The sequence below is a fragment of the Bos taurus genome, chromosome 11 (genome assembly GCF_002263795.3).
Source record: "Bos taurus isolate L1 Dominette 01449 registration number 42190680 breed Hereford chromosome 11, ARS-UCD2.0, whole genome shotgun sequence".
Lineage (NCBI taxonomy): Eukaryota > Metazoa > Chordata > Mammalia > Artiodactyla > Bovidae > Bos > Bos taurus.
In genome coordinates this window covers 44,901,732-44,926,335 of record NC_037338.1, presented here as the reverse complement: position 1 = coordinate 44,926,335, position 24,604 = coordinate 44,901,732, and the positions used below count along the sequence as shown (strand labels likewise).

Genomic DNA, 24,604 nt, shown 5'->3' with positions numbered 1-24,604 from the left:
CCAACAGCAATTTGATCTCTGGTTCCTCCAATTCATAATCTAATCTAAATTCATAATCTAAAATCATTGCTATGAAATATGGAGGATCCAGTAAATCTAACAGATCTGATTCTGTATATTCAAAGCGAGCATCTTGCAACTTACCTGCCCACACCTCATTGTGGGAAGAACAAAGTAGTGGCTATGAGGTTTTGAACCTTGACAAGCTGGATTCAAACCCCTGAGTTATTCTGGGCTCTGGTGGGTTCCTCTCCAGGATTCTTATTTCTTCCCTGTAAAACAGGTAATGATGGCAGCTATCTGGCAGGACTGAGAGGAGGATTTTTAAATCATAGTGATACAAGTAAAGCACTTAAAAATAAAGAAAACAAACAGATTTTAGCAAATGTGTAAGGGCACAGGCAGTCTGACTGCAAGGACATTTTTTAGATATTTATTTATTTATTTGGCTGTCCAGGCATTAATTGTGGAATGCAGGAATCTCATCCCCTGACCAGGGATTGAACTGAGGACCCCCTGCATTCGATGTGCAGAGTCTTAGCCACTGAACCACCAGGGAAGTTCCTGCAAGAACATTTTATACAGCAGTTTTGTGTAAGCACCCAGGTAGTTCAATTAAACTAGCAAAAGGAAGCAAAAAGCCTTGGTTAACAAAAGTAAGTAGATGGTATCTACTTACTAAGCAATCAAAATTGCTTACAAACAAAATAAATAATCCTAAGCAAACAAAATAAATCCCATTGCTTTCTTAACCTTTTGACTTTTAACCCATCGGAATTCTATGTACACTCTAGACCAGGGATGGCCACCAGGCTCTATGTTTTAGCAAACCCTTTTCAGTGTGGGGGTGATACGCTGGAAAAAGGTTGAAAGAATTCCTAGGACTCATCTGGGTGCATTGGGAAGGTGTCCAGGCAGTTATTGAGGTCACTCCAGGAACAGGAGAAGCCACTGCAGCTGCCACAGAGCCACTGCTCTTTGTCCTTGTAATTCCAAATGGCTTGCTGGAACCAGGAAACAGGCAGCCATGGAACCAAGGGCCAGGCTGTAGTCTGGGAAGACGGACCAGAGGGGATGACCAGGGTGCCCACTGGCCACTTCCCTCACCTCCTCGCCTCTGCCTGAACCCTGAGCGAAGCCGCATCCCCACCCACCTTAAGCAGGTCCTATTTCAAGGGAACCAAGGGGCAGGACCAGAGAGGAGCTGCTCCCCAGCCTCCTCCACTGGCAGGTCCGGGCTTCAGGAAGCAGGTGGGAGAAGAGCCTGCAAGAGGGAGTCCTCGGGGCCAGCACACAGGAGCAGAGATCAAGGTTGGTGAGCCACCTGCCTGGGGTCCTTCCCCATCAGCTCAGCCCCCTTGCAAGAGGACAGAGCAAGCATCCAGGAGGGGGATATGCTGGCTGCTTGCTCCTGCTCATACAGAAATAACATTTTTCTCAAAGATAGGAGGCAGAAAATTACTTTCCACCCCTCATCCTAGACTTTCCTGAAGCTTCTGTCCCTGGATCCCAGGAGGCCTTCCTAGGGGTTCACCTGGGATCCCCTGAGAAAACTCCAGGTCTATCCTTCCCTGCAGGGGGCCAGGCCACCACCTCCACCCATTGAAGCAAGTCCCCGGGGAACACGGATGTGTTTCCAGTGTGGGCCCAGATCCCCCAGGAAGTTGGGCCAGGCTCTTTGCCCAGGGTCTTAGCCCAAACTCAAGTCCCTGCTGTTAGCTGGAAGTGTTTTGAAAAGAACACAGACAAACTGATGGCAGATTCAGGGCCCAGGAAGGCAGTCCACAGAGCCGGGTGACCAGAGGCCTTCTCAGCTTTGCTTGTGGCTTCAGGAAGGGGCCCCACACCCCAGGCCAAGAAAGGGCTGGGCAGTGGCAGACACAGAAGGTCAGGAGAGCCCTTTGTGGGGGGATGGGGAGAATGGCCAGCAGGAGGGTGTCCCAGGACCCCCAAGCCTCAGCCCAAGGGGACGGATTGACCAAGGCCTCAGGAGAGAAGGAGGCTGAGGCAGTGGTTTAACAGCTGTAACCAAGTCAGACTCCCATCGTGTGAGTCCTCAGACCAGCACGGGAGGCCCCAGGTGAACGGGAAGGGGCTCCTGCCATAGAAGCTCAAACTAGTTCATTTCTGGATTTCTAGATTTCCAGAGCAAGGTTTGCTCAAGTTCTGCTATTTCTGTATGCCACTGAAATTGCTTTTTGCTAAACTGAATATGTGTAGATTACCTTTTAATTTCAGAAAGAATGTGTTTTTTAGGTTAATGTTTTTCTCTTTTGACTCAGTAGAGAAGTTTACAAAGTTTAAAACATATCCAGGGAGGTCTTTTCTGCCAATTTACAGGATAAAGAAGTTTTACATTAGGCCAAAAATAAGAGCTTAAGGAACTTCCAGTTCTACTGACAAAACCAGATTACTTGAAAACCTTCCCAATAGAAACAGCAGAAATTTCTGGATGCAGATAACAAGCAGCCCTTTAAATGTGCAGCCACATGTGGTGTGGGGACAGGATGACCCCTCATGTGCTCGGTGACAGCTCTCGGTCCAGGTGTCGCCTGCATGTCACTCCATCACGAAGGCACATTGTCCATCTGTAACCTCTGGGGTGAGACTCTGAGTCTGTGAAGAGCCTGTTTCTGCCCCTAGCTTATCCAGGGGTGGTCCGCATCCACTGGTGGGTTTTTTCTATCACTCCTCCCCCGTTTGTCAGCAGGCCTTTTTCATAGAGGTCAGCTGAGAGTCTTCAGCGCAGTCACAGAGCCGGGCAGGAGCCCACTATCTGAATGAGCAAAGAGCTCCCATGCGTAAAGGGCTGCCGGTCATGGGCGCAGGATGAGAAACTACACGGCACTTGGGGAAAGCGCACATGGAGCAGAGCTGGCTGAGTCCCACCTGCAAAGTACTGAAGTCAGAAACGCCAGCAACATGCAATAGTCCACTAAGATGTGTAAGAATGAAGTCATAACCCGTGGGAAATAAGAAACAGACAAAATATCTACGAGTAAAAAATAATGACAATAATTGAAACTAAGAACAAGTTAAGTAACAGATTCAATACAATTCATACAACAGAGGCAGGCTGAAAAGAATGACATTGACTATAGCCAAAGACAGAGCGAGTAAAGGCTAGGAGATTTGAGGACAGAAACTGAAGGTCAGACACAGAGCTGGCTGGAGTTCCAAGGAAAGAACAGAGAGAAGAGGAAGAAGGGCTGCGAGTGTTCCAAATCGATGACACTCGTGATCCTGAAACCAAAAGTGCAAGTTCCAAGAAAGGTAAATAAAAACTTACACCAGCCTAGATAAACAAAGAGAAAATACTGTTTTTAAAACTAGAGAAGAAAGACATTCTACTTAAAGAACTGAGAGCAAAATTCTCAATAACAGAAAGAGGCCAGAAAACAATGGGATAATTAGGTTGACAATAAAAGGAGAGCAAAATGTATACCTGGCAACACTACCTAAGAGCCATGTGGGTCCATCAGTAAGGGGACAATATACCCATACATACTGGCTGCCCGCATGGCTCAGTGGTAAAGAACCTGCCTGCCAGTCCAAGAGATGTGGGTTCAATCCCAGGGTCAGGAAGATCCCCTGAAGAAGGGAATGGCAACCTATTCTTGCCTGGAAAAATCCCACAGACAGAGGAGACTGGCAGGCTACAGACTATGGGGTCACAAAGAGTCGGACACGACCGAGTGACTAACACTTCTCAGACTGGCTTGTTTTGCTTGGTATACTCATTGAAGCTTCCTCCATGTCCTTTCATGGCTTGACAGTTCATTTCTTTTTGGTGCTGAGTAACAGTCCATTGTGTGAATGCACCATGGCTTTTTATCCCTTCCCTATAAGGGCTTGGATTCCAGGTTTGAGCACTTGTGAATAAAGTGCCATGGATGTCTGTGTTCAGGTTCTGTATGGACACAAGCTTTCAACACATGCTCACGCGTCATCTGTATCTTTGGTGGGGTGTGGTTTAGCTCTTTTGCCCACTTTTTGATCATGTTGTTTGTTTTCTTTCTGTTGTGTTTTAGGAGTTCCCTGCATAGTTTGGATAACAGAACTTTATCAGATATGCCTTCTGCACATATTCTTCCTAAGCCTGTGGCTTGTCTTTTTTTCTCTAACAATCATTATATTTTAAGACAGAATATTCGATACTGGCTATGCCTGTTGTCCACCAAATCCAGCTGGGTGTAAATGGAAAAAATGAGCAAGATAAAAATAAAAATATTGGCAGAAAAACAAAACAACAAAATATGCTAATGGATACTGTCATTCAAAAAATAGCTTCTACTTGTAAATAGACTGAAAAAATTAGGAATCCATTTGAACTCAGAAAATTGACATTATTCTTTAGCAAGTCAGATTTTTCCATGGTAGACATCCCAAGGTCATGGGGCACAGAGTAGCAGAAAGATAGCACGTATGGAAACAGAATCACACAATACTGTTTGATAGTCTGTTGCCTGCAACCATCTTTTGAAAATTATTTTTAAAAATTTTCTAATTTCTTCCTAATGAAGAAGATTGTCTGCTTTATATTTGGGGGAAGATGTGAAGAATCAGCTTTAAATAAAACATTCTGTTCTTTCCAATTTATACATTTTAAATAATAAAGTTATTTAAAATGCTCAAGGTCCCACAGTTTTTACTTCTCTCACTTCTTAGGTTAACATTAAACATAATAATGAATTTCCAACACATCTCTCCTAAGTTTCTCAGAGAATCTTAAATTTAAAAAAAGGAATGACTGTTCAAAGCTTTAGAAATGACATAACCACCCCTTTCTTTTATATACCAGTGAAATAGTCTCACCGACAAAGATGTCTTTGGAGGAGATGAAAGATCTCCACCTGGAGGAGAAATACCTGCAACCAGAAACCAAGGAAGTGAACGGAATTCTCATGACCAAGATGATAAGCGATAACTGGGACAAAATCTGGAATTTCCAAGCCAAGCCTGATGACCTTCTCATTGCAACCTACGCAAAAGCAGGTAGCTTGAAGAAAGTTGAGGTGGGGGGCCTTCAGCAGAGCCGGGATGCCTGGAGGTTCCTCAGATTTTAAAATTGCAGGTTTTCACCAGGGTCAGATGCTGGCTTCCCAGGTGGCACTAGTGGTAAAGAACCCACCTGCCAATGCAGGAGACAAAGGAGATGTGGGTCCAATACCTGGGTCAGGAATATCCCCTGGAGGGCAGGGCACCCCACTTCAGTATTCTTGCCTGGAGAATCCCATGGACAGAAGAGCCTGGGGGGCTACAATCGAGGGGTTGCAGAGTTGGACACAACTAAAGTGACTTAGCACACAGTTCCTGAAAAAATGAAAACCACTCTTATTGATGCACCCCAAACCCCCAGAGTCCACGAGCCTCCTTTTTATTTCGGTCCCTGATAGAGGAAGAAAAGGCCAGCCTCCCACAGAATCACATGAAAGCGCCGAGTCTTAGGAACAGCAGGAAGCTCCTAGGGGAAGCCTGTCCTCCCCAGGCTCTCCTGCACGTGGGGATGGAGCTGGAACTGAGCGTTTTGCCCAATGGGAAAAGCGCAAATGGTGTTAGTCCAAACCTGCATGCATACAGAGGGAAGGAATGGGGAGTGAGGAGGCGGCGGGGGTGGCGGGGGAGGTAGGCGTGGGGTGACACTTACAGAATCCTACAAAAGGGAGAGAAGCTTGTGGGGAGAACCAGAAGGGAAGAAGCAGAGAGGCCAGGCTCTGCAGCTAGAGGAGCAGAGACCTCAGAACCCGGAGGGCTGGATGGAGTGTGAGATGGAACGCCCTCAGTTATGTATGTATCGTTCAAGCAGTAGGGCCAAGGAAGGCAGAAAATTTTTCAGCTGTAGCCAGCCTGGGAATGTCTCTCGGTGGCCAGTAGACGCTGCAAGAGGAGTCCGAGATGCTCAGAACCAGGAAGACTGCAGGGGGTGCCCCTGCCCCATGGTTCCTAACTGGCCATGTCACCATGCGTGTCTCTCCTCCGTAGCTCAGGATGCCTTCCCTAGCCTCACACTGCTCCTACCACACAGCACTGCCAACCAGGCCTGCTCAGAAAACTAGATGGTGGGGAGAGGGTGGGGTTGGGGGCCAGGAGTGGGGAGTGGCTCCTGCTTACTCCTATTGAAGCTCTCAGTTTCTCAAAAATCATCTTTGTCTGGTTTGCATGTCTCTTGCTCAGATCTGAATGCAAATTGGCACTGCACCTCAGAGCAGAAATTTGCTCTTCCTTCACCTTGGAAATTATGCAGTCAACCCCCCAGACTCTCCCAGAACTCTCTCTGTAGCTGTGTTCTCCCACCTCCCCCACAGCCTCTCAATCCTCCCTACACCCACACCCCATCCCCCATCCCCTGCTTAAGCTTTCTAGCATGTGAATATGCCCACCTTAACCCTAGCTCTGAGGTTTCCTCCCTTGGATGCCCTGGCTTATTAACACAAGTGGACGCTCTCCTCCCCCTCTGACTGTTTCTCTCCAAAAGACCAGCTCAGCTGAGCCCACCTATCCATCCAGAGTGGGCTCCACTCCTCCTCTAAACTCCCAGGGCCCTTTGTACGGTCTTCATGGCTCTTACTGGAGACCTCTCAGTTATCTGTGTATTGTCTTATGTATCAGTGAGCGCCAGGCTTAGCTAAGAGTCAGGGGCAATAAATGCCTTTGATGTGAAAAGGAAAATGGACATGTGGTGGGTAGGGCACATGGGCTAGCTCTTTGCCCACCCACACGTCTGCATCCATTAGGATTCAGTTTGGCTATATGTATCAGGAAACTCAAAAGTAAAAGCACTCTGGAGGTTAAAAGTCCAGGGCTAAAATGGCGGCTGTGCTGATCCTTAGAAACCCTGGGTCTTTGAACTTTCTGCTCCACCATCTATAGGCTTAGCTTTTGGTTTCATAGTCCAATATGACTGCTAGAGATCCAGCTATCACATGCATGTTCCAAACAGCAACACGGAGGCAGGAAGAAGGGAATGAGGTCATGTTCCTGCCCTTTAAAGACAGCTTCCCAAAATGTAATGGCATGGCCACCTTTAGCAGTAAGAAAGATTGAGAAAATAATCTTTTTATACAGCCTTTGGCTATGTGCTTGCATGCATGCTAAGTGGTTTCAGTCATGTCCAACTCTTTGTGACCCCATGGACTATAGCCCGTCAGCTCCTCTGTCCATGGGATTTTCCAGGCAAGAATACTGGAGTGGGTTGCCATGCCCTGCACCAGGGGATCTTCCCAACCCAGGGATCAAACCCACGTCTCTTGAGTCTCCTGCATTGGAAGGCAGGTTCTTTACCACTAGAACCATCTGGGCAGTCCAGCCTTTAGCTATATGCTTTGCTAAAAATTAAGCATCTATTAACTTGAGAAAGATGGGGAGAATGGATATTAACTAGGCAAGAAGCAGTCTTCGGTGTATCGTATCTCCTCCAACAAGACTGGAAGCTTGTTGGAGTATGGACAGTATCTGCCTCAACTTTGTATCTCCTGACATTCCTTTGAGTCAATATTCTTTCTCTCAGGTTACACTTTTTAGGTTCAAAACCCTATGCCAGGTATGAGGTCTGAGGGACAAAGGGACAAAAGGCCAGCCCCTACTCAGTGGAGCTCTCAGTCTCACAAGAAGGCAGGTGTGGGGGAGACCTTGGCAGTGGGGACAGGGGCTCAGAGCAGAGGCCCATCCATCGTGGGGGTCACGCAGGTGCTCAGCGTAAGCAGAGGTAGGTTTTACTGAATATGGGAATAATTGACGAAGAATGGAGTTGCCCAGAGAGCAGGCAGAACTGAGGTTAAGTAACCCTTCCAGGCACCACCTGGACCCAGGAGATCGTGGACATGATCCAGAACGACGGGGATCTGCAGAAGTGCCAGCGGGCCAACACCTTTGACCGGCACCCTTTCATCGAGTGGGCGCTTCCCCCGCCCCTCAGCTCAGGTATGTGCTGCCTGGGCCTGTGGGGCTGTGGCCTCTGCTGGGAAGGAGTCTGAGGATGGTTTAGGTCAACATACCTCCGTCAGCTGTGAGAAAAGACCCCTCAGTCCCTCTGCTGAGATACGGACTGGGTGGCTTCAGACAGCACATCTCCTGCGATTTCTCAAGGACTCAAGACTAGGCAGGAACATTCCACACAGGGGAGGCAGGGTTGAGGACAGCTGGCCTCCAGTGACCAGGAACCTCACCCCTGGGTCAGGTCTGCCCACTCCGGGAGGACTGGCTTCTGCTGTGTTACAATTCTGACCTGTCTGCCAGGGATCCAAGTTAAATTATACATAGTCCCTCTGTTATTAATATCAACAAATGGTGTGCTTCACACCAAAGATACTAAGAAATGTAGGAGAGTGCACACTTGAAGAGCTGGCAACCAGTTAGGAACAGAGGGTGTGTTTTTTTAGATTTTTCTTCTAATTGGAGCATAATTGCTTTACAATATTGTGTTGGTTTCTGCCATACATCAGCCTGAATCAGCTATATGTATACATATGTCCCCTCCTTCTTGAACCTGTCTCCCAGCCCTATATCCCACCCCTCTAGGTAATCATGGAGCCTGGAGCTGAGTTCCCTGTGCTAAACAGCAGCTTCCCACTAGCTATCTATTTCACATATGGTCATGTATACATGTCAGTGCTCTCTCACTTCGTCCCATCCTCTCCTTCCCTCGCTGTGTCCATAAGTCTGTAAGGGATTGCTTTTATAGAGTAAATAGCAGCAAAGAGTAGCTTTGCAATAGGACCCAACCTGATGGTGAAAAGACAGAGACTTTGGACTCAAAGAGTTCTGATTTGGATTCTTATCTGGACAACCTTGAGCACATTATTAAACCTCTCAAACTCTAATCATCCCTCATTTCTAAAAATACTGCCTGTTGAAAACCCATGATTGATTGAGCCAGTTATTCCAGCACCATCAGGCAAAAAAATTATCTTTTCTCACATCGAATTGCCTTGGCCCCTTCACAAAACTTGAATTTTACCTTCTATGTATGGGCTTCCCTGGTGGCTCACGTGATAAAGTATCTACCTGCAATGCAGGAGACCTGGTATCGATCTCTGGGTTGGGAAGATCTGCTGGAGAAGGGTATGACAACCCACTCCACTATTCTTGCCTGGAGAATTTCATGGACAGAGGAGCCTGGCAGGGGTCGCAAAAGAATGAGACGACTAAATGACTAACACACACACGCATATGGATGCATTCTGGATTTTCTGTTCTGCTCTTTTCCATTACGTGTCTCTCTTTGTGCCAATACCACACTGTTTGATGACTGTACTGTAGCTTTATATGAAAACATATAACTTGATGACACTGGGCGGGCCACCAGCCTAGGATGTAATTTGCAATGTGGAGTCGGGTGGAGGGTACCTGGCACGTGGTGAGTGTGGCTCCAGATGCTGGCAAAACAACGGAAATATGGATGAGAAGTGTTAGTTGAGCAGTGCCCTTGTTGCAGGTCTGGATCTCGCCAACAAGATGCCTTCTCCGAGGACTCTGAAGACGCACCTGCCTGTTCAGATGCTCCCCCCTTCCTTCTGGAAAGAGAACGCAAAGGTAAGGACAGCTACACACACACACACAAACAGAAGTCGCTCAGTCGTGTCCGACTCTTTGTGACCCCATGGATTGTAGCCCACCAGGCTCCTCCGTCTATGGGATTTTCCAGGCATGAATACTGGAGTGGGTTGCCGTTTCCTTCTCCAAGGACAGCTAAGCTTGATCCAAATACTCAGACTGTCTCCATCTAAGAGGAAACAACCCTGGACCTCAAAAGATAGGTGCCCGGTGCAGGTTCCAGTTGGGCAGTGAGCTGAGACCCCTCCCTGTACCCACCACTCCAGCCTGGATCCATCTTTCTCCCAGAATATTCCTTCTGGGTACCAGTAGACTAGACTCCAAGCAGCGCCATCCTCATCAACCATCAGCTGAGCCACGTTCACAGACAGTGAGCAACGAGGCAGGGCCCCTGCTTCCTGGGGAGGCAGTCATATCAGTGTGAATCCTCCAGGAGCCAAGCCAGGGCTGAGTAAGATGTGAAGGGGGTTTATTTAGGGAAAACCTGTGAGGGAAGAGGGAGACCCCAGAGGGTGGGGGGCCCAGGACCACATGTGGTGTCTAGAAATCATCTCCGTCATGGATAAGCTCCCAGCAAGAGCCATGCCTCTGTCCTCTATTTTTAAATTTTTGTTTTAGCAAATTGAGATCCTATAAATGCAGTGTACACTGAATGTACTAGTGTTTTGTTTTGTTTCTGATGTCAGCTTCATCAGTGAGTCTGAAAATCAGGCTTCTCCATCCATGGGATTTTCCATGCAAGAGTACTGGAGTGGGGTGCCATTGCCTTCTCCGAATGAAATACAGAATATACCCCAAATATCAGCTAAGAGATTTGCAAAGAAAAGTGTAACAAACATTTGCAGACTCAAATGCTTGTCTCGGCTGGACTGTCCATCTCTCTGTGGGCAGGCTACTTTGCAGACCCAACCACAGACCCTTCCATGCTCTGGGCTGAGCCCTTTCCAGGGGAGCTACACAGTCAAGGCTGTTTAGCCAAAACACTCTCTACTTAGCGCAAAGCTCAGAGATGCAATGTGAGTGGCTGCTTTTGAGTTTCTCTGCTCTGGTTTCCGTGGTGCTCCATCACCTCATCTCATCCATCTCCCATCAGAGGTGCCATAGGTTTCCATATATCAAATGCTATCACCTTATTTGCTGCCCTGAGATTACACCCAGATCACCATGACTTCGAAAACATCTTGATTTATTCCTACAGAGAGTTAACGTAATTTCAGTGCTCTAGAACGAATATTATTTCCAAATGATGTTTTTAGACTCAAAGTCAGAAGACACGCTAACATGTATTTTGTCATCAGATTAACAGCTTCTTTTTGAAACCAGGCCTTCTAAAATGTCACAGTCTCCATGACAGCACATTCTTTTATCTGCTGAGAACTGTGGATTGTTTGAGTAGGAGAAAGTGCGGGCGAGATTAGTCCAAGCTTTTCCCATTATGATGGGACAGGGAGCTAAATGGAGTTCCCCAAAGACACCTGCATCCCAGCCCCTCCCAGACCCTGCAAATGCACCTCACCTGTAGAGTGCACTTGGCAGGTGTGATTAAATCGAGCATCTTGAGACCGAAGATCTTATGGTTACCTGGACAGCCCTGAGCATCGTCACAAGGATCCTGATGGGAAGGAGGTGAGAAGGTGGAAGTACAACGTGAAGGATGTGACACCTGACACAGAAGTGGGGGCGATTCCAGGGCAGAGTTCATGCCCAGGCACACAGATGGCCTCAGGTTCCAGGAACTGCAGGGAAGTTTGTCCCCTGCCCTGGAGCCAGCCCCACAGCCAGCTTGAATCCAATCCAGTGACCCCGAGCTCCAGACTGTAAGAGAGCCAACTTCTTGCTGTTTTAAGGCTCTCCACCTGTGGCAATTTGTCACAGCAGCAGCCAGAGACTCGCACAGATGGATTGCAGACTCAGAACATGTGAGTGTGTGGCCTTTGCTCCCACTTGGACATCTGACTCCAGACCGGATGCATTTCAGCAGGTCCCCATCCAGCTGGAGCTTCCCCGATTCTGATTACTCAGCTTCTATTTGCTTAAAAAAAAAAACAAGTGATAACCAACATAAGCATTGAGAAATGTGTTTACTTGATCCTAAGACCTTGATGCTGGGCATCCCTTTGGGTTTTCCGAGAATGTTCATGGACACTGGAGGGCTGTTCAGTGGGAGGAAAGAGGCAAAGGGCAGGGTTCCTGCAGTGCTGGGCTCACAGGAGGAGCCAAGGCTGCAGGACCTGTGCTAATTTGATCAGATGGAAACACCTCCCCCCACCCCCTACCCAGGGGGACTGGTCTGCTGAGTATGCACAACACAGGGAACACGCTTGAGAAACCATCCATGGGCTCATCCCCAGAGCGCCCTGCCTACTTTATGTCTCTACTTCTACATCTGACAGTTGATCCCACATGCAAAGGAATAAAATGGGACCACTCTCTCACACCAGACAAAAATGAACTCAAGATGGATCAAAGATCTGAATGGAAGACCTGGAACCACAAGATCCCTAGAAAAGAATACAGGTAGTACACTGTTTGATATCAGTCTCAACAATGATTTTCTTGGATTTGACATAAAAAGTAAAAATAAACAAGTGAGACTACATCAAACTAAAAAGCTTCTGCACAGTGAAGGAAACCACCAACGTAAGAAAAAGACATTGTACAGGAGACAGAGATCACCATTCAGGTATGACCTAAATCAAATCCCTTCTGATTATACAGTGGAAGTGAGAAATAGATTTAAGGGCCTAGATCTGATAGATAGAGTGCCTGATGAACTATGGAAGGAGGTTTGTGACATTGTACAGGAGACAGGGATCAAGACCATCCCCATGGAAAAGAAATGCCAAAAAGCAAAATGGCTGTCTGAGGAGGCCTTACAAATAGCTGTGAAAAGAAGAGAAGTGAAAAGCAAAGGAGAAAAGGAAAGATATAAGCATCTGAATGCAGAGTTCCAAAGAATAGCAAGAAGAGATAAGAAAGCCTTCCTAAGCTACCAATGCAAACAAATAGAAGAAAACAACAGAATGGGAAAGACTAGAGATGTCGTCAAGAAAATTAGAGATACCAAGGGAACAGTTCATGCAAAGATGGGCTCAATAAAGGACAGAAATGGTATGGACCTGACAGAAGCAGAAGATATTAAGAAGAGGTGGCAAGAATACACAGAAGAACTGTACAAAAAAAGAGCTTCACGACCCAGATAATCACAATGGTGTGATCACTCACCTAGAGCCAGACATCCTGGAATGCAAGTCAAGTGGGCCATAGAAAGCATCACTATGAACAAAGCTAGTGGAGGTGATGGAATTCCAGTTGAGCTGTTTCAAATCCTGAAAGATGATGCTGTGAAAGTGCTGCACTCAATATGCCAGCAAATTTGGAAAATTCGGCAGTGGCCACAGGCCTGGAAAAGGTCAGTTTTCATTCCAATCCCAAAGAAAGGCAATGCCAAAGAATGCTCAAACTACTGCACAATTGCACTCATCTCACACGCTAGTAAAGTAATGCTCAAAATTCTACAAGCCAGGCTTCAGCAGTACATGAACTGTGAACTTCCAAATGTGCAAGCTGGTTTTAGAAAAGGCAGAGGAACCAGAGATCAAATTGCCAACATCTGCTGGATCATGGAAAAAGCAAGAGAGTTCCAGAAAAACATCTATTTCTGCTTTATTGACTATGCCAAAGCCCTTGACTGTGTGGATCACAATAAACTATGGCAAATTCTGAAAGAGATGGGAATACCAGACCACCTGATCTGCCTCTTGAGAAATTTGTATGCAGGTCAGGAAGCAACAGTTAGAACTGGACATGGAACAACAGACTGGTTCTAAATAGGAAAAGGAGTACGTCAAGGCTGTATATTGTCACCCTGTTTATTTAACTTATATGCAGAGTATATCATGAGAAACGCTGGGCTGGAAGAAGCACAAGCTAGAATCAAGATTGCCAAGAGAAATATCAATAACCTCAGATATGCAGATGACACCACCCTTATGGCACAAAGTGAAGAGGAACTAAAAAGCCTCTTGATGAAAGTGAAAGTGGAGAGTGAAAAAGTTGGCTTAAAGCTCAACATTCAGAAAACGAAGATCATGGCATCTGGTCCCATCACTTCATGGCAGATAGATGGGGAAACAGTGGAAGCAGTGTCAGACTTTATTTTTCTGGGCTCCAAAATCACTGCAGATGGTGATTGCAGCCATGAAATTAAAAGATGCTTACTCCTTGGAAGGAAAGTTATGACCAACCTGTATAGCATATTCAAAAGCAGAGATATTACTTTGCCAACAAAAGTCCGTCTAGTCAAGGCTATGGTTTTTCCTGTGGTTATGTATGGATGTGAGAGTTGGACTGTGAAGAAAGCTGAGCGCCGAAGAATTGATGCTTTTGAACTGTGGTGTTGGAAAAGACTCTTGAGAGTCCCTTGGACTGCAAGGAGATCCAACAAGTCCATCCTAAAGGAGATCAGTCCTGGGTGTTCATTGGAAGGACTGATGGTGAAGCTGAAACTCCAATACTTTGGCCAGCTCATGCGAAGAGTTGACTCATTGGAAAAGACCCTGATGCTGGGAGGGATTGGGGGCAGGAGGAGAAGGGGACAACAGAGGATGAGATGGCTGGATGGCGTCACTGACTCAATGGACATGAGTTTGAGTGAATTCCAGGAGTTGGTGATGAGCAGGGAGGCCTGGAGTGCTGCGATTCATGGGGTCGAAAAGAGTTGGACACGACTGAGCGACTGAACTGAACTGAACTGAGTGGGAGGAAATACTTGAAAATCCTATGTCTGATAAAAGGGTAATATACAAAGTATATGGAGAACGCACTCAACACAGAAGGAAAAAAGAAAAAAGCAAGCAATCTGTGGCTCTATCAAAATTGTAAACATATCTATCTTTGTCCTGCAATTCACAGTGCAGACTTGGTCACAAAATTTTCCAAAATACCTTTCTGGAAAAAAAAGGCCTTTACAGCACAGGGCAGCCGGGGTGGGGGGTGGGAGGAAGGGGAGTGGGACAAGCCCAGAAGCAGCTTTGCCTCTCCCAGGAAGGGACAGGTCACCAGCAGCTCCAGTGGTAGATGTAGCACTGCACTGGGATCCCGCAATCTTATCAGGGATGATGGTCATTGTGAGGAGGCAATTCCTCGGGTGCTCAGAAGGCAGAGGCAGCCCTGCCCTACAAGTAGGGTAGACACCCTGCTCAGTGACAGCCAACGGGACCTTCCTCTCCTCACCTGAGTAACACCTCGGGGCCTCCCCTGTCCCAGAAATAGCAGAGGTAGCGTGACTGCAGCACTTGTCATGCTAAGCAGGACACCTGAGAGAAAGCGTGTGTTGTCCCTGACCCTGCTAAGACCACAGCTGTAATCAGAACTGTGCCAGGCAAACTGGAGACAGTCACAGAAAGCACAGGTCTAGTCACTCAGACAGGATGGTCCAAGACAGCAGTCCCTAGCCTTTCTGGAACCAGGGACCAATTTCGAGGAAGACAATTTTTCCACGGACCAGGGCGGGGAGCGGGGACGATGGTTTGGGGATGATTCAAGCGCATTACATTTTGTGCACCTTATTTCTGATCTAATGCTACTGATCTGACAGGAGGTACCAGTCTGAAGACCTGAGGTTGAGGAAAGTGAAAGTGTTAGTCGCTCAGTGTCTAGCTCTTTGCAACTCTATGGACTGTAGCCCCCAGGCTCTTCTGTCCATGGGAGTCTCCAGGCAAGAATACTGGAGTGGGTATTCATTCCCTTCTCCAGAGGCTGTTTCTGACCCAGGGACTGAACCTGAGTCTCCCACATTTCAGGCAGATTCTTTACCATCTGAGCCACCAGAGAAGCCCCCAAGAATACTGGAATGGGTAGCCATTCCCTTTTCCAAGGGATCTTCCCAACCCAGGTCCATCTAACAACACAGGCTAAGGTCTACGGTCTAAGTCCTTCAAACAACACGGGTTCTTCCCGAACAGTGACCTTTCCTGTATTATTTCCTCTGTGTCCATCCCTTTCTTGGCTGACTGCAGATCATCTACGTGGCCAGGAATGCCAAGGACTGCCTGGTATCCTATTACCATTTCTCAAGAATGAATAAGATGGTGCCAGACCCTGGCTCCTGGGAGGAGTATGTCGAGACCTTCAAAGCTGGGAAAGGTGAGCGAAAGGAAACTGAGGTCCACGCCTCCGTTTTTACCCTCCCACATATCAGAGAGGCATGGTTTCTGCTGAGCGACTGGGCTGCTCGAGGTTCTGGAAGGACACAGGTGTCGCCCAGACAGGGTTACTGTTCAGGGGTCACTGTCCCGAGGTCACAGTAAGATGCTACTTAGAACACTGTGGGTGGAGGGTCACAAACTCGCAGGTGATGATGCAGGATCCAGGGGCGTGGCCAGGTGCTGAGGCAGTTCCTAGGGAGACAGTCGGCCACAGGGAGCTGCAGGGAAAGAATCACCCTGCACACCCCCTGGCCCTGGGTGGGACACAGAAGACAGAGGATCCAGTGACACTGACCACAGGGTCAACCTCGCAGGGGGAGGAGGGTGGGGGTGGCTCGGGGGCCAGGGGAGGACACTGTGCATCCCCTCCCCCCATTCTCCATCACAGAGACTAAAGGGGCCCAAACATCTGGTCACTGGGATTCTTCAGAATGGATTCACAGCTTCTCTTCACAGTCAGCCTGTGTTGTTCAGTTGCTCAGTTGTGTCTGACTCTTTGCGATCCCATGGACTGCAGCATACCAGGCTTCCCTATCCTTCACCATCCCACAGAGTTTGTTCAAATTCATGTCCATTCAGCTGGTGATGCCATCCAACCATCTTATCCTCTGTCACCATCTTCTCCTCCTGCCCTAAATCTATCCCAGAGTCAGGGTCTTTTCCAGTGCGTCAGCTCTTTGCATCATGTGGCCAAAGTATTGGAGCTTCAGGTTCAGCATCAGTCCTTCCAATGAATATTCAGAATTGATTTCATTTAGAATTGACAGGTTTGATCCCTTTGCAGTCCAATGGACTCTCAACAGTCTTCTCCAACACCACAGTTAGAAAGCATCAATTCTTTCGCCCTCAGCCTTCCTTATGGTCCAACTCTCACATCTGTACATGACTACTGGAAAAACCATAGCTTTGACTATACGGGCCTTTGTTCCCTTAATCAGTATGTTGGGGAACAGTATTTATCTCAAAACGCTGGTCTGGCCCCACGCGGTGATGTAAGGGGAACACAGACCTGCCCCCTGCCCTGGGGACAGTTTCTCATAGGGGAATAAGTTCAAGGGTGGGAACAGAAGCCACAGAATCCAGGGTACTTTTTATCAACTCCCTAAATATATCAGATCAGATCAGATCAGATCAGTCGCTCAGTCGTGTCCGACTCTTTGCGACCCCATGAATCACAGCACGCCAGGCCTCTCTGTCCATCACCAACTCCCGGAGTTCACTCAGACTCACATCCATTGAGTCAGTGATGCCATCCAGCCATTTCATCCTCTGTCGTCCCCTTCTCCTCTTGCCCCCAATCCCTCCCAGCATCAGAGTCTTTCCAATGAGTCAACACTTCGCATGAGGTGGCCAAAGTACTGGAGTTTCAGCTTTAGCATCATTCCTTCCAAAGAAATCCCAGGGCTGATCTCCTTCAGAATGCACTGCTTGGATCTCCTTGCAGTCCAAGGGACTCTCAAGAGTCTTCTCCAACACCGCAGTTCAAAAGCATCAATTCTTTGGTGCTCAGCTTTCTTCACAGTCCAACTCTGAAATCCATACATGACCACAGGGAAAACCATAGCCTTGACTACACGAAATATATATACACATATAAAAAAAAATCCCTGTCTCTGCAAATAAGAATTCTAGTTGTGTTTTTCAAATGTCCTCTTTTATTTGAGACGCCAGTGCTTATTTCAGAAGCTTCAGGTTAATACTGACACCCACTTCTGTCTCCCTCCCGTCAGTGCTGTGGGGCTCCTGGTACGACCACGTGAAGGGCTGGTGGCACGCCAAGGACCAACATCGCATCCTCTACCTCTTCTACGAGGACATGAAGGAGGTGAGGGCCATGCGACCACCGCCGCTTCCAGCCGTGTCCTTGAGGGGATCAAACTATAGTCACACCTACTGACCACACCAGGCCTCTCTCCCTGGTGCCCTGTCCAACTCAGCTTTATCCTCAAATGATGCAACTACTTTTTCTTTTTTTCTCTCTTGTTTTCTTTTTTCTTTCTCCAATCTTTATTTTTTCCTTAATATATTTATTTTATTGAAGTAGAGTTGACACTGTTCCAAGTGCACAGCAAGGTGATTCAGTTATACATATACACATATATTATTTTCAGATTATCTGCCATTATAGGTTATGACAAGATATTGACTACAGTTCCCTGTGCTATCCCTCTGTTGCTCATTGCATCTCTGTTTTTTACTTAGAAATCTAGCATTCTATTCATACTAAGTCATATAATACTATTCATACTAAGTCATATTCATACTAATAAGTGAAATCAAAATGTCATACATTTTTTCCTAAAAAATCTTCCAACTTTGTTTCTGATCACAATTTTCAGATGATCCTCCACTTAGGAAGTCTCACGCACTTTTACAATTTGATTAATCCTGCCACTTACGAACCATGTTTCTTCACCTACAAAATGCAAATCAGCTCTTTTTGTGCCTCAGGATATTACCAGGAAGATTTAGAAGATGACTTGTAAAGCTCCTGGCATCCACACTCCAAACCCACTCCACACACTGAAGTTTAGTCCACACACATGCTGGCAGGCCTGGTCCCATGTGGTTCCACTCATCGAGTGTCAAGGGCATCACCCGGTCACTCTCGCACCCAGGGATCAGTGCCCTAGAATTACAAAACCACCCCTGGGCCCTTGCTGAGAGGTTCTCTGGAATCTAGTCAGACTCCAAAGGTCCTTCCTCTGCATGTCTGTGATTAGAAAGAACAGGCCACAAGGGCTTTCGTTCCTGGGTCAGTGTGAGGTCCCCTAATTCAGCCTCTGACAGACCTTGTGTTTAACTTGCAGACGCTGTGCCATCTCTGGTCCTAGAGTCACTCCCCTCTTTCTGTCCCTCTGTGTTTCTTCCTCCAGGGGACACACTCCCTGCCCTGAAGCCCGTGCTCACCCTGCATGTGTGCACGCAGGCAGGACGTTTCCGGATGGGTGTCACAGGGCTGTGCCCATGTTTCTCTCCCCTCCTTCTCGGTCAGCCTCCCTGGGGCTAGGAGAGCCCTCATGTCTATGTCCTTCCTTCCCAAGACCGTCCAGCGCCATCCACAGTCATTCCCCCAAGGAAGACACATCGACTATAATTGAGCTGCTCTCTTAAGTCGTCCCTCCCCAAACAGTTTGCCTAACAGAACATCACCCCTTCGTGGAAAACCCCCAACTACTTGACTTTTTGTGACTGTTCCACATACAGGATCCAAGGCGGGAAATTCGGAAGATCCTGAAGTTTCTGGAGAAAGAGGTGTCAGAGGAAGTTCTGGACAAAATCATCCATCACACGTCCTTTGAGGTCATGAAGGAGAACCCGATGGCCAACTATACCACGCTGCCCACCAGCATCATGGACCACTCCATCTCCCCCTTCATGAGGCGAGGTACACAAGGGAGGGATGGAGAGAGGGAGCGAGGGAGGCCACAGGCTCAGAGGTTGAACAGGACTCCAGCCCCTTTCTGTTTCCCAGTCATGCTTCCGGCTCCCGCACTTGTGCTGTTGGCAACACTCCCAACAGTGTCTGAGGAGCAGACCCCATAATCCGCCCTGTGCCAGCCCCTGGGTGCATCCTCACCCAACCCCCTCCCCAGACTCACTGAGGTTTCGCCTCCTTGCAGGAATGCCTGGGGACTGGAAGAACTACTTCACGGTGGCTCAGAATGAGGATTTTGACAAGGACTACGAGAGGAAGATGGCTGGGAGCACCCTGACATTCCGCACGGCCCTCTGAGTTTCAGGACCCAGCAAGGCCTCCTCACTGACTTTAGACATGTGAGCCTCACCATCAGGATGCTGAAAACAATGATTCCCTCCCTTTCGTCCTGACCTTTGCATGCTGTCTGCAGATCCCATGTCCCAAGATACACAAAATACAATCAAACGCTGAGTAGAAAGAAGTTTTAAGTTAAATTGCTCGGTGGTTCACAGAGGCTCAGCCATGTAAGGAGCTGGAGCAAAGTAAATGCACGACTTAATCCCAACATTAAATCACAGCACCTGGTGAGCCTCCCAGGGTCAAGGCTGGAGGAAAGAGAAAAAAGGGCCAGCCCAGAGCTTCAACACAAGAGAGATGCAAAGAGATGAGGAGTGGGCCCTGGAGAACATGAGAGGGATCAGGTCTTATCCCCTGAGGTCCAGAGCGAGAGCCTGAGAGGGCCTCACTCACAGAGACTCCAGGCCTCGAGGCTCAGGGCCTAGAGGGGTGCGAGGAGTGGGGTCTGAGGCTCAGACTGAGACACAGATGGTCCCAAGTCCAGGGACCAAACCATAAGGATCTCAGAGCAAATATAGGCCAGAAAACCAGGGAGGCTTTATTGATAAATTCCAGGTAGACTTCTTGGAGAGAGGAAAGAAGCCCTGACTTAGCCCAAGAGAAATGAAATAGAAGAGAACAGCCAGCACCATGGGCACCTACCTCCAGGACAAGGTGACTGTCCTGTCTCTGGAGGAATCAGCACCGTGTTATTCCTTGTAGACAGATGCTCTTAGAATTTTCAGGAAGGCTGAGTCTTTTAGTTTCATATGTCCTGATTCTCCTTGTTAAAGCCTGCTCAAGGAAGCGTCCACCCTCATTCACACAGGTTGTACTAAGGTCAGTGCTTTGTTTTAAAAGAGAGTCAGGAAATAGATAACTAATGAGAACCTCCTCTACAGCTCAGGGAGCTCTACTCAATACTCTGTAATAGCCTATATGGGAACATAATCTAAAAAGAGTGGACATATTCCCTTTGTTGTGTGCCTGAAACTAACCCAACATTGCAAATCAACTAGACCTTAATAAAAAAAATGTTTTAAATAGATGTGTCAAAAAAACAAGTAAAGAAAAGAAAGAAAGTTGGGAAGTTTCCCTCTGTAGGCGTGCCGCTTTCATGTCAGGTGCCACCTCCTCCTCCAAGGACCTCAGTCAGCAGCCTGTGCTCTTTCACCTTCTAAGCAAGCTTGCAAATCATTAACCACAGGACAGATAATCCTGTGTGTGTGTGTGTGTGCCTGCTCCCCAACACATGGCCTCTTGGGTGGAACCACGGGGAACCCACTCCCCGTGGGGCAGAGGGAGGGGGCCCAGCTGGTGGGGGTCTCAGGATAGCACGTCCCCTACTCAGGGCACAAGCCCTTCTGTGATGGGGAGGACGGGCACAGACCTGGGTGAGGTCTGAGCCGAGGGACTGAGATACAGCACCTAGAGAAGACAGAGGTGAATGCCCCCATGCCATGAGAATTCACACTGGGGTTTGCTGAGCCCCTCAACCCCCAGAAGCATGTGTAGTTTTCTGAAGATGTTCCTTTATAAACAGCTCTGGGGCATTCAGGTTGGTATGCAGTTATGTCCGTGAAAGTGTTAGTTTCTCAGTCATGTCCGACTCTTTGCAACCCCATGGACTACACTCCACCAGACTCCTCTCTCCATGGGATTTTCCAGGTAAGAATATTGGACTGGGTTTCATGCCCTCCTCCAGGGGATCTTCCCAACGCAGGGTTTGAACCCCCATGTTCTGTGTCTCCTGTATTGGAGGGCAGGTTCTTTACCAATGAGCCACCTGGGAAAACAGTTTTCTCTACATGGATCTAAAATTGAAAAAACCACTTTGAAATCATGAAGCAATCTAAACAATCTTCACACAGGAAGGCTGTCCACTTCCAATGAGAGGTCTTGGACGTCAGCATTGTTTCTGGAAATCGTGACCAGTGTGTCAGCTGTCAGCAGGGAGAGCAGGTACCACCGTCAACTAGTCCCCAGGCATTTGCTTTTCTATTCTCCACAGGTGAATTCCACCAAACATTTATTTTGCTTACTTTTTTATTTTATATTGGAGTTGATTAATGGGGCTTCTCAAGTGGTGCTACTTATTTATTTAGTAAAGAACCCATCTGCCAATGCAGGAGACACAAGAGGCACAGGTTTGATCCCTGGGGGAGGGTACAGCAACCCACTCCAGTATTCTTGCCTGAAGAATCCCCTGGACAGAGGAGCTACAGTCCAAAGAGTCAGACACGACTGAGCGAGTGACCATGCACCTGGCTGCGTGGGCCCAGGAGGGCCTAGAGGAGCTGTCCCACGTTGAAGGTCAGGAAGGGCAGCAGTGAGGAGATACCCCTCGTCCAAGGTAAGGAGCAATGGCTGCGCTTTGCTGGAGCAGCCGTGAACAGATACCCCACGCCCAAGGTAAGAGGAACCCAAGTAAGACGGTAGCTGTTGCAAGAGGGCATCCGAGGGCAAACACACTGAAACCATACTCACAGAAAACTAGTCAATCTAATCACACTAGGACCACAGCCTTGTCTAACTCAATGAAACTAAGCCATGCCTGTGGGGCAACTCAAGACGGGCGGGTCATGGTGGAGAGATCTGACAGAATGTGGTCCACTGGAGAAGAGAATGGCAAACCACTTCAATATTCTTGCCTTGAGAACCCCATGAACAGTATGAAAAGGCAAAATGATAGGATACTGAAAGAGAAACTCCCCAGGTCAGTAGGTGCCCAATATGCTACTGGAGATCAGTGGAGAAATAACTCCAGAAAGAATGAAGGGATGGAGCCAAAGCAAAAAGAATACCCTGCTGTGGATGTGACTGGTGATAGAAGCAAAGTCTGATGCTGTAAAGAGCAATATTGCATAGGAACCTGGAATGTCAGGTCCATGAATCAAGGCAAATTGGAAGTGGTCAAACAAGAGATGGCAAGAGTGAATGTCGACATTCTAGGAATCAGCGAACTCAAATGGACTGGAATGGGTGAATTCAACTCAGATGACCGTTATATCTACTACTGCAGGCAGGAATCCCTCAGAAGAAATGGAGTGGCCATCATGGTCAACAAAAGAGTCCGAAATGCAGTACTTGGATGCAATCTCAAAAACAACAGAATGGTCTCTGTTCATTTCCAAGGCAAACCACTCAATATCACAGTAATCCAAGTCTATGCCCCAACCAGTAATGCTGAAGAACCTGAAGTTGAACAGTTCTATGAAGACCTACAAGACCTTTTAGAACTAACACCCAAAAAAGATGTCCTTTTCATTATAGGGGACTGGAATGCAAAAGTAGGAAGTCAAGAAACACCTGGAGTAACAGGCAAATTTGGCCTTGGAATACGGAATGAAGCAGGGCAAAGACTGATAGAGTTTTGCCAAGAAAATGCACTGGTCATAGCAAACACCCTCTTCCAACAACACAAGAGAAGACTCTATACATGGACATCACCAGATGGTCAACACCGAAATCAGATTGATTATATTCTTTGCAGCCAAAGATGGAGAAGCTCTATACAGTCAGCAAAAACAAGACCAGGAGCTGACTGTGGCTCAGACCATGAACTCCTTATTGCAAAATTCAGACTTAAACTGAAGAAAGTAGGGAAAACCACTAGACCATTCAGGTATGACCTAAATCAAATCCCTTATGATTATACAGTGGAAGTGAGAAATAGATTTAAGGGACTAGATCTGATAGACAGAGTGCCTGATGAACTATGGAAGGAGGTTCGTGACATTGTACAGGAGACAGGGATCAAGACCATCCCCATGGAAAAGAAATGCAAAAAAGCAAAATGGCTGTCTGGGGAGGCCTTACAAATAGCTGTGAAAAGAAGAGAAGTGAAAAGCAAAGGAGAAAAGGAAATATATAAGCATCTGAATGCAGAGTTCCAAAGAATAGCAAGAAGCGATAAGAAAGCCTTCCTAAGCGACCAATGCAAAGAAATAGAGGAAAAAAACAGAATGGGAAAGACTAGGGATCTCTTCAAGAAAATCAGAGATACCAAAGGAACATTTCATGCAAAGATGGGCTCGATAAAGGACAGAAATGGTATGGCCCTAACAGAAGCAGAAGATATTAAGAAGAGGTGGCAAGAATACACAGAAGAACTGTGCAAAAAAGATCTTCACGACCCAGATAATCACGATGGTGTGATCACTCACCTAGAGCCAGACATCCTGGAATGTGAAGTCAAGTGGGCCTTAGAAAGCATCACTACGAACAAAGCTAGTGAAGGTGATGGAATTCCAGTTGAGCTATTCCAAATCCTAAAAGATGATGCTGTGAAAGTGCTGCACTCAATATGCCAGCAAATTTGGAAAACTCAGCAGTGGCCACAGGACTGGAAATTGTCAGTTTTCATTCCAATCCCAAAGAAAGGCAATGCCAAAGAATGCTCAAATGACTGCACAATTGCACTCATCTCACACACTAGTAAAGTAATGCTCAAAATTCTACAAGCCAGGCTTCAGCAATATGTGAACCATGAACTTCCTGATGTTCAAGCTGGTTTTGGAAAAGGCAGAGGAACCAGAGATCAAATTGCCAACATCTGCTGGATCATGGAAAAAGCAAGAGAGTTCCAGAAAAACATCTATTTCTGCTTTATTGACTATGCCAAAGCCTTTGACTGTGTGGATCACAATAAATTGTGGGAAATTCTGAAAGAGATGGGAATACCAGACCACCTGATCTGCCTCTTGAGAAATTTGTATGCAGGTCAGGAAGCAACAGTTAGAACTGGACATGGAACAACAGACTGGTTCCAAATAGGAACAGGAGTTCATCAAGGCTGTATATTGTCACCCTGTTTATTTAACTTATATGCAGAGTACATCATGAGAAACGCTGGACTGGAAGAAACACAAGCTGGAATCAAGACTGCCGGGAGAAATATCAATAACCTCAGATATGCAGATGACACCATCCTTATGGCAGAAAGTGAAGAGGAACTCAAAAGCCTCTTGATGAAAGTGAAAGTGGAGAGTGAAAAAGTTGGCTTAAAGCTCAACATTCAGAAAATGAAGATCATGGCATCCGGTCCCATCATTTCATGGGAAATAGATGGGGAAACAGTGGAAAC

At 47.2% G+C, this 24,604-nt stretch overlaps 1 protein-coding gene and 1 long non-coding RNA gene across 3 annotated transcripts; one reads left to right on the top strand and one right to left on the bottom strand.

The window, feature by feature from the left end:
* Window positions 1-371: 371 nt before the first annotated feature.
* On the bottom strand, window positions 372-20,270 carry LOC101904756 (uncharacterized). 2 transcript variants are annotated; one of them, XR_003037175.2, is made up of 3 exons: window positions 20,182-20,270; window positions 11,069-11,584; window positions 372-9,512 (listed from the first exon to the last, which is right to left on the bottom strand). It is a non-coding gene; the product is annotated as an uncharacterized lncRNA (long non-coding RNA). The 2 variants fall into 2 exon arrangements; XR_003037176.2 differs by lacking the exon at window positions 20,182-20,270 and adding an exon at window positions 15,654-15,904.
* SULT1C3 (sulfotransferase family, cytosolic, 1C, member 3) lies at window positions 4,824-19,497 on the top strand. The gene is made up of 7 exons (NM_001193080.1): window positions 4,824-4,995; window positions 7,792-7,920; window positions 9,434-9,531; window positions 15,573-15,699; window positions 17,492-17,586; window positions 18,969-19,149; window positions 19,385-19,497. Exons 1-7 carry the CDS (start codon window positions 4,824-4,826, stop codon window positions 19,495-19,497), a joined length of 915 nt encoding a protein of 304 aa, NP_001180009.1.
* Window positions 20,271-24,604: the final 4,334 nt, after the last annotated feature.

What these genes read in the sequence shown, in the direction of transcription:
- SULT1C3 (NM_001193080.1), top strand. Translation starts at nt 4,824, where the DNA reads ATGTCTTTGGAGGAGATGAAAGATCTCCACCTGGAGGAGAAATACCTG. An exon ending in TGCAACCTACGCAAAAGCAG is followed by an intron (nt 4,996 to 7,791) that starts GTAGCTTGAAGA and finishes TAACCCTTCCAG; the next exon opens with GCACCACCTGGACCCAGGAG. An exon ending in GACCTTCAAAGCTGGGAAAG is followed by an intron (nt 15,700 to 17,491) that starts GTGAGCGAAAGG and finishes CCCTCCCGTCAG; the next exon opens with TGCTGTGGGGCTCCTGGTAC.